Source organism: Merops nubicus, unplaced genomic scaffold (assembly GCF_000691845.1).
Source record: "Merops nubicus isolate BGI_N331 unplaced genomic scaffold, ASM69184v1 scaffold15326, whole genome shotgun sequence".
NCBI classification, from domain to species: domain Eukaryota; kingdom Metazoa; phylum Chordata; class Aves; order Coraciiformes; family Meropidae; genus Merops; species Merops nubicus.
In genome coordinates, this window is record NW_008617059.1 from 7,557 (window position 1) to 17,158 (window position 9,602).

At 55.9% G+C, this 9,602-nt stretch overlaps 1 protein-coding gene across 1 annotated transcript in view; it reads right to left on the reverse strand.

Annotated features, from left to right (window-relative positions):
* Nucleotides 1-9,384, reverse strand: part of MYBL2 (v-myb avian myeloblastosis viral oncogene homolog-like 2) — a 12,409-nt gene extending 3,025 nt beyond the window's left edge. Inside the window, 11 exon segments of the mRNA XM_008943028.1 lie at nucleotides 66-182; nucleotides 698-811; nucleotides 1,731-1,830; nucleotides 2,501-2,640; nucleotides 3,675-4,023; nucleotides 4,025-4,050; nucleotides 5,234-5,500; nucleotides 6,614-6,770; nucleotides 6,886-7,106; nucleotides 8,883-8,975; nucleotides 9,317-9,384. Of these exon segments, the coding sequence (XP_008941276.1) occupies nucleotides 66-182; nucleotides 698-811; nucleotides 1,731-1,830; nucleotides 2,501-2,640; nucleotides 3,675-4,023; nucleotides 4,025-4,050; nucleotides 5,234-5,500; nucleotides 6,614-6,770; nucleotides 6,886-7,106; nucleotides 8,883-8,975; nucleotides 9,317-9,373 (1,641 nt within the window). The 5' untranslated portion in view covers nucleotides 9,374-9,384.
* Between the last annotated feature and the right edge of the window lie 218 nt (nucleotides 9,385-9,602).

Sequence of the window (9,602 nt, forward strand, 5' to 3'; positions counted from 1 at the left end):
CTTGCACTGGGTTTGTCTGGAGCAGAAGCTGGTGCTGCCCCTGCTCTGAGCACAGCACCCCTCACCTGGGCTCTTTTGAAACACACAGTCTTGGGGAGCACAGGCACGTTCTGTGTCATGTCTTCATCCACAATATCCAGGGCCAGAGACTTCCTCACCTTCTTGATGGGGCTGCGGCGCAACTGGGGGGGGGTGGAAACACAAGGGTTGGATGGATCCACCCAAAGACCCCCCCATCCAGGGGCCTGGGGTGCAGACTGAGCCCCCAGCACCCCATGGCTGCCCTGTGCCAGCACCTCAGCAAGCCAAGCTGCAGCCTCCCCCACCACAGGGTGCTGCAGCTCCAGTGTTCAGCTCCTGGCACCACTAGCCAGCCATTTGGAAGAGCAAGTCCCTTTCCATAGGGGAAGGAGGCCACCAAGGCATTCCCACAGCCCTCTGGGAGCCCAGTGGGCCACAGAAATGTGCCATGGGTCTCTCCTGTAGGTCAGGGATGAGGCATCTCCCAACATGCCCCAAGTTCAGCATAAACCAGGACAAAGCTGGATGTGTTTTAAGCTGGCCTGAACCTCAGGCACCTCTCCCTGATGAGAAGGCAGCAGCCACGGGCCAAAAGCTTTTTGACATCAACAGCAGGATGAATAAAAGCAGACAGAACACCCCTCAGCAGCAAGTTCTAGCCACAAAATCAACTCACCCCTTGTTTCCTCTTCTGTTTCTCAGGCTTCACCTCATCCTCTATGATAAGTTCAATGCCAGCTTCACTTCGGAGCACCTCTTTCAAGTCTTCTTCCAGGTGAGGTGTCTGGGGCTGGTGTAAAAAGGAGGAGAGAGAGCACAAGGCAGTCAAAATTTGTATGCTGGACAACCTCAGAAGTATTTCCCACAAAGGATAACGGGGTCTGTGTAGCCCACAGTGGGAGGACATACACAAAGAGAACTTATTTACTTCCCACCTGGAAAAGACAGGGCAAGAATTCTGCTAGCCTGACAGAAGCTCCAGGCATGAGAGACTTCTATCAGCTGAACCCCAGATGTGCCTTCAAGAGACCAGCATGCACAGAATGCCTGGGATACTGCAAACTGTCACCCCACAACACCCCCACTGAGAGACCCAGTTCCTCAGGGGTGCCTAGATAGATCATTTCCTCCCTCTTCCTCAAGGTCAGCAGCAGCCAAGCACCACAGCCTGACTCAAGGGCAGGTTTGGGGCATTTTCAGCTGGTTTACAGAGGAGATTGAAGTCCTGCAGCTACTTACCACGAGATGTTGACCAGGACAAGGTCATAGAATCATAGAATCATAGAATCATAGCATCATAGAATCATAGAATCATAGAATCATAGCATCATAGAATCATAGAATCATAGAATCATAGCATCATAGAATCATAGAATCATAGAATCATAGCATCATAGAATCATAGAATCATAGAATCATAGCATCATAGAATCATAGAATCATAGAATCATAGCATCATAGAATCATAGAATCATAGAATCATAGCATCATAGAATCATAGAATCATAGAATCATAGGGGTTGGAAGGGACCTCAAAAGATCATCCAGTCCAACCCCCCTGCCAGAGCAGGACCACCTAGGTCCCCTTCACCCCTCCCACATCAGCCTGGCCCTGCTGAGCTGTTGCAGCTCTGCTGCAATCCACCCCCTGTCCCATTTGCACTCTGTGTTTCCAGCCCCAGCAAGGGACAGACCTGCCCAGTACCTACCAGAGGTCGAATGGGTCCATATTTCTCCAGGGCGTTTTTGAACGGCGTGGGGGTGTGGGGGGTGTTGTCCCCCACATATTTCTGATCTGGTGTGATAAACCTGGCACACAGAGCAGCAAAGGTCAAGGATCAGAGGTGCTGTAAGCACACAGAGCACCCACATCCTTCCAAGCCTGCTCACTCCACGAGGAGAGGCTCATGTGGCAGCAGCAGAAGCCACCCGGCCGGGCTGCTCCTGAGGTGTGAGCAGAGCAAACAGGCACAGAGGAGCCTTCAGCAGGCAAACCCACTTAAGCTGTGGCAGCGGAAAAAACCTGCCACTGGAACACCCTCTGTGCAGAGCAACCCCCCTCACCTGCCCACCACAGCACCCTGGACCTCAGGTCAGGCAAAGCAGAGGGTGCAGAGCTAAAGGGATGGATCTGAACAGCTCTCCTGGAGGAAATCCAATCCCCTCCCTTGCTGGCAGAGCTCACAGCACACCAACGTTCCCCAAAGAGGTGCCCAGAAGGAAAGAGCCCACTCAGCAGTGGAGCACAAGGGTGGTCACTTGGCTGCAGCCCCCATCAGAGGGGACACTTGTTCCCCACAGCCCAGAGACATCCTCTCTTTGGGTTTGGAACTGATTTAAGGAAAGCCTCAGCCTGGCCAGCAGTGCTGTAAAAGTCCTGAGGGAGGGAGGTTTGGACTGGATCTGTCTCCTGGGTGGAAAAGGATGCTCAGGTGGGCACTGGACAGGAGGAGGAGGAGGAGGAGGAGAAAGGTCTTACGCCGAGTTCTTCTGGAGCAGGGGGGTCTTGTCCCTGTGCAGAGGGGTGGTGACAATCACCTTCTGACTGCACACGGGCGTGGAGGTCAGGGAGGGGTTCTCCAGTTCTAGTGTGTCCTGCTTGGTCCAAAAGTTCAAGAACTGCAGAGCAGAGAGGAGAAGAAGCACTCAGTCTCAGCCATCCCAGAATAGTACCACAAGTCATTACTTTTTCCTATGGATGGGGGGAAACTTGAACTAGAGACAGTCCCCCCACAGTGAGTGGCACAAGAGGGATCTGTCCCAGTACAAACCAGGGTGACTCTTACAGGCTCATGCATGGGCACACACAGGGAAGGTGCCAGAAGGTGCCTCACACCTCTGAAGATTCCTCACTACCCACTAGGGATGAGCTGACAGGACTACAAGCAGCTACAGGGTGGGAGCAGTCCCTCCTTGACCTGGTCAAGCACATGGTGACAGAGGGGTAAGACATCCCACCAAAGGTCTACTCCAACCTCAGGTTGGCAAATGTGAAGGAAGTTCACATGATGTAACTTCCTGCAAGCCAACAGACTCTGCAACAAGCCATGTTCAGCCTCAACTGTGAGGAAACAACAAACTGCCTCATCCCTGCCAGGATTTTGCTTCCCAACAGCTAAGGAGTGACAGTTTTCCTCCTGTAAGGAGTGAGGCTTGTACCCAGGAAGCTGTCAGGAGGGAGGAGCTCTGTGTTCCCTGATGGCTGAAGCTCAGCCTCAGGCAGGATGTGGCTCTTGCCTTCTCAGATTCACTCCAGGCAGGAGTCACAACAAAGGCTGAAAGATCCTGAGTCCCTTTCACAACAAAGACAAGCCCAGGAGCCTCTTCCTAAGCAGAGCAACTCAGAGACCTGCCCAAGGCACGTGCTGTGAGTCTCACCCCAAACCAGCAGGGAAAGCCACTTCTCACTGTGCCCACTCTGCTGCCCACACCTGGGGTGGCAAAGCCCTGGGGACAGCACTGTGGAGAACAGTTTTCTGCTCTTCTTCTCCAGCAGGCAGCCTTGCAGAGCTGCACGGTGCTGCTGCCACACCCCCTGTGCTGGCACTGCCTCACTCACAAGAGGAGAACCCCAAAGCTGGTGGAGCTGATGGGAAGGGGCTGCACCAAGGCACGATCACAGAGCCCAGACACCTCAGAGGAGCTGCTGATACCTGAGATGGAGAGAAGGGCAGAGTCTTGACAGGGGTGCTCTTGGGTGTCATGCTGTTGCAGGAGTCGAGGAAGGAGAGGCTGGTGCCAGTGACATTCTCTGTGACAGGGGAGAGGGAGACCTTCCTCTTCTTCTGCCTCTTCAGCACCGAGGGCGGCGTGCCAAAGCTCCCCTCGGCGTGGGGGGAGATGGGGATGAGCTCCCCCTTGCTGCTCCTGCTCAGGTCAGAGATGGTGTGGCCATCCAGGCGGTACTCAGTGACGTTGGGCAGGGAGGAGCTGGGTTTGCTGGGGCTCTGCCTCCCCGGGCTGCTGCTGCTGCTGCTGCTGCTGGCCGAGGGGTCCCTCGGGCCGGCTGACCTCGCACCCGTCCGGGTCCTGTGCACAGGGCAACCCTCAGAGGCAGCCCCACAAGGGAAGCTGAGCAGCCAAGGGGTGCAGAAGCAGATGGGAATCAGGTGAAGAAGTGGGAGAGAGGGGGTGAGGCTGCACTGGCTTTTTCCTCCCCCCCAGCCTGGCCAGGGGAGAGCTGAGAACTTCCTCCCCTCGGCTGGCCGAGAAGCAGAGCAGGGAAAGGAGCCTGCTGGAAGCTGCTGCTGGGGCACAGGGCAGATTTCTCTCCTTCTGCAAGGCTGGTTTCCCAGCTCAGCACACAGCACAGCTGCACAGACACCTGCACCCCCACACAGAGGGGTAAAACCAGCAGCTGGAGACAGGTGTGGGCTCAGGGGCTGAAGGAAGCGACTGTCACCCAACCCAAACTGCAGCCTTGGGCACGTGGATACAGGGCTGTGCTCAGAGCAGGCTAAAAATAACCAGACAAACAATCAGCCATGGGCTGCTTCCCAGCTCCACCCCACCAGAACCCAAAGCACCACAGAGCAGGCCCCTAAGGACCCACAGATGGGCCGTTAAGCCTCGGCACAGCCTCTGTCCTCCTACACACCCACAAAGCAGAGCCTTCAAGAACCATCAGCTGATAAGCTACTCCAGTAGGGTGGGGGCTGCAGTGACATCTCCCTCTAGTAGCAGCAAAGTGCTCTGCTCATCCTAGCCAACTCCCTGCCCTGGCATGCCTCCACTGCTGGCCCAAAATTTCCAAGCTACCTCCACTTGAAAGCAAATGGTGGCATCACCCCAGAGTGAAGGGGTCTGTCCTGCATCCTACAAGTGGGCCTGGTCTATCCCAACACATCCTGTCCCATCCCCTAACAGAAGGGAAAAGGAAAGCTCCTGAGCATGGGGCTGAACCCTGATGAAACCTGGGGACACTCCTGCTGACAAAGGAGGGCTTGAGATGAGGTTTGCCAGCCTCTGCAGAGCCCATGCACAAGGGCACCCCCCTAAGGGGACCTGCAAGCCCAGAGCAATGCTGGCAGAGCTGGAGAGGCCTAACCAAGCCCTGGAGAAGGGATGGTGGGCAGCCACGAGCCTGTGACAGAGCCAGCCCTCCCCAGGCTGCCTGTGGTGATGAGCAAGGGGCCCCAGCAAGCTCACTCAAGGGACAAGGGCAGGCTCAGCCTCCTGACAGCAGCTGGAGGAGCAGGGGTCTGCTACTCACGGATTCAATCATGTCCAGAGCCTCACTGAAGGCTGGCACAGCTGATGGGTACAGACAGCTGGCAGCTTCCACCACCCATTTGTAGGGCAACGTGCCAAAGGAGGCATCCTCAGGCACCACGTCCTCTGGGGTGCCCTCAGGGTTCTGCTCTGGCAGGTGGGCAGCTGGCAGCTCTGAGGGCAGCTCCTGCACACCCGTCACCTCCTCGTCGCTGGCATCCTCCTCCTTGATCTCAGAGGTATCCACCAGACAGCTGGGCAGCACGTTCTACACACAAAAAACAAAGTCCAGCTGTTAGTAGAACCCCAGGGGACAAGGTCAAGACCTGGGGACTAAGAGGGAGTTCCTGGGTGTGTTCAGCTGCCCCTGCTCTCCTCCCTGCCCTTTGGTTTGTCTCCCAGCCCCGTTCTCCCTCACACCATCTGAGCAGGAGTCTGTGCAACACAACCAGCACAGGACTGCTTAACTGAAGATGGCACTTAATGGGATCCCAGGAGAGAGCTGAACAAAGGCTGAGCAGGTAGCACCAACTCTGCATCTCCTGCTCTCCCAGAGCCTGCCTTTGAAAACTACACATTTTCTTCATGGAAAAAAACTAATGAGGTGTGCTACCTCTGTTGCCTTGTTAGAGGTGAGGAGAATAGGACCTCTTCACCCCATGTTGTCTGGAGGGGCCTCCTTCTCCCACCAGCAACAGCACAACAGAGCCACAAAAAAGCTCTTTGGTCTCCCAGGCAGCCCTGATGCTGGGACTGGGGAGTGAACAGCCCCAGCACACTGCTGTCCTCTGCCTGGGTAATGCACCTGGGCTCACACCACCCCTCCAGCTCCTGGAGGCACAGATCTGCAAAGAGTCCTCTCTTGAGAGTAACAAGAGAACTAGAGGGAATGGGGCAAAGCTGGCAGTGGGCAGATTCAGGCTGGATGTGAGGAAGAAGTTCTTCCCCAGGAGAGTGGTGAGACCCTGGGATGGGTTGCCCAGGGAGGTGGTCGAGGCCCCATCCCTGGGGGTCTTTAAGGCCAGGCTGGAGGAGGCTCTGGGCAGCCTGATCTAGTGGGAGGTGTCCCTGCTCATGGCAGAGGGGTTGGAACTGGGGGATCCTTGTGGTCCTTTCCAGCCCTGACAGATTCTGATCTGTTTTAGCAGAGGACTTTAGAGCCCTAATGGCTCAAGGGTTGGACTTGATGATCTTGGAGGTCCCTTCCAACCTAAAGGATTCTATGAGAAGGCTGAAGGAAGGCACAGACCATCTATGCAGACACCAGGCTGCAGCACAGGCGGCCTGAGGGGCAGCAGCAGGGTGGACGACCAGCTCTGACGTGTGTTAGCAGAGCAGGGGACCAACCCAGCTGCCTGCTGTGAACGTGCTGGAGCAGTACCTGACTCTCAGACCTCGTTTGACTCTGGCTCTCCTTGTCATCCACCTCCACGAGCAAGTACAGTGACTTGGACTCCTTAGTTTCATTGAGGAACCCTCCCGTGTCCACCTTGCGCTTGATGGTGGAGTTCCAGTGATTCTTCACAGCGTTGTCAGTCCTGCAGAGGAAGCAGAAGAGAAACCACCACTTGCAAGAGCTTCAAGGCACAGCTCCCACCTCCTGCATGCCCTCCACCCAGCTGGCAGAGGCAGGGGTGAGCAGAGAGGTCCTACCTGCCAGGCAGCAGCTTGGCAATCTCCGCCCAGCGGTTGCCCAGGACCTTGTGGGCCTCGCAGATGATGCGATCCTCCTCCTCTGTCCAGGAGGACTTCTTCACCTCAGGGTTCAGGTGGTTGTGCCAGCGCTCCCGGCACTGCTTCCCCAAACGCCCCTTCAGGTGCTTGGCTATCAGGGTCCACTGCTTGGTGCCATATTTTTTCACCAGTTCAATTACCTTTGAAGAGAAAAGGATGGAGATAAGGGAATGGAATAGAGGGGGAGGTCAATAGGGTCGTCTTCAGGCTTGGCTCTTCACCTTTCTTGGGACCAGGTAAGGGTGGGCAGAGAAAGGCCCCTCAGGAGAAAAAGCTGGAGGGATCCAGCACCAAACAGATGTACCAATACTTGTGGAAACAATTCAGCCAGATTTTGGACAGGGGCTGTTGCTGTGCTGATGCTGTGCCACACAGCACCTACGAACGCAGACGACGAGGTGGAGACCAGGAGGTGCTCCAGGTTTAGGAACACAGGCCCCTTTCTGAGCAAGGGCCAAGCCTGACATGCTCCAAGGCTCCTCTGCTCTCCCCCCTCCTCTGGACCTGGCCCTGGGTCAACAGTCCCCATCACCTCTGCTCTGGTCTGCCCGCCAGGCAGAGTCTCCCTTGACCAGGGTGCTGCACCAAGGCCATGCCAGGGCTGCAGCTCCACACCCCACCAGCACCAGCTCAAGAGCATCAACAAGCTGCATTCACTCAAGAGCCATCTGCTTGGCCACTTCCTTTTCACCCAGGGCTTTGTGACTTCTGCCTGACCTTCACTGCAAATGCTCCTGGTCACATCCAAGGCACACAGAATGAAACAATCCACAGCCTGCCATGGGCAGCCCACCAAAATGCCAGAGAGGAGGCTGAAGGGTTCTCAGAGAGCATTTCTACCCAGCCAGCTGTACTCAGCTGGAAGGTGGGAGTGGACTGGTGACACCCACAGTGCTCCTGGCCCACAAGAAACATCCCTGCTGCAGGCTCCTGACTACCAAGCACAGACAGAGCCAAGACACCAAAGTGAGGCACAGGCCAAGGAGCTGAAGAGCTGGCAGGGCAAAGCAAAGCACAGTGTCAGGAGGAGAAAGCTGGAGCCCAGCCTGGGCAGGACCGGCAGACTGGGAGGTTCAGGACGTGCCAAGGGAAGGAGGAAGCAGGCAGCAACTGCTCTGCTGCAGGAAGGACAGCACAAGGAACTTCCTTAGGACATGCCTGATGCAACGTGCAGATGGGAGGCCAAAGGGACCCTGACAGCCTGTGATGGGACCAAAAGGGAAAGAAATGAAGGCACAGAAGTGTTAAAGACTAGGACATTTTTCAGCAGAACACCTTGGTAGAAGCTGGAATCCATTCCAACTTTTCTTAAGCACATCAGGGTGATGAGTCTGAGGTGGTACATCCCTGACAGCCTGTGATGGGACCAAAAGGGAAAGAAATGAAAGCACAGAAGTGTTAAAGACAGTTTGACAAACCAGGACATTTTTCAGCAGAACACCTTGGTGGAAGCTGGAAGCCATTCCAGCTTTCCTTAAGCACATCAGGGTGATGAGCCTGAGCTGGTCCCTCTCAGCTCACTCCAGAATCAGCAGAGGAACGGGCTCGAGGAAGCCACAAGTCTCAGACACCCACATCAGCCTGGCTGCTGTGGCACAGGCACTGCCAGGTTTCTTTTCTCATCAGTTCAATGTGGCCAGGTCAGACCAAGCTCACCCAGCGGGCAGATGAGTTAATTCCCTTCTCTGCTCTCTGCCTGGCAGCCTGCTGCAGCAGGACTGTGTGAAAAGAAGGGGTTTAGCTGGAGAGGCCCAGACCTGCTCCTGCACACCCCAGCCACGGCTGCGTTAGGCTGCTGAGGACAGAGAGCTGCCCTCTGGGGTACCCAGCATACAAAAACCCCGAGGGTTTGAAACCTTCATCCTCCCCGCAGACAGCCACTGCCCAACACTGAGATCCCCTCAGCCCTGACTTGCCTTTTGGTCCTCCTCCTTGGTCCAAGGGCCCTTCACCAGGTCTGGGTTCAAGACCCTCAGCCAGCGGTACTGGCACTGCTGGTCGCTGCGGTTCTAGCAGGAGGGAGAAGAAACACAGGTTAGACCACAGGCACCCAAAGCCCCTGCAGCACCACCAGCCCCCCAGAAAACCTGCAGAAGCACAAGGAGAACACATACTATGACTAGAGCATGAGCACAGAGACAGGAACCTCAATTTCTCAGTGCAGCTCCAACAGACTCGCCCCCGGAGCTCCTCCACAGCAGGAGGATGTCTCCTGACCTGAAGGAGCAGCTGGAGTTGCAGCCACACAACAGAGTCCCCAACCCTGTGCAAGGTGCTGCACGGCAGGAGAACCAGCACAACGAGGACGAGGCAAACATTACAGCTCCCAAATGGGCAAGGGGTCACTCACAGGAAAGTGGCTGGCCAGGAACTTCCAGTCATTCTGCCCGTAATGTCTCACTAACATCTTCAGCTGCTCGTCCTGCAAAGAACAAAGACATCCACTGTCACACAGGCTGAGGCAACACGTGCCAAAGGCACCCTCGACCAACAGCATCAAGAGAACAAGGTAGGTAGCTTGAACCCTCATGGAGGCTTTTTGGCACTCTGTGTTCAGGGGAGGAAGACCATGTGGTGCCAGGCTCTGCACGAGGGTGAGCTCGCATAGGGAGGATGAAGCAAGAGCTCAGCTCTGC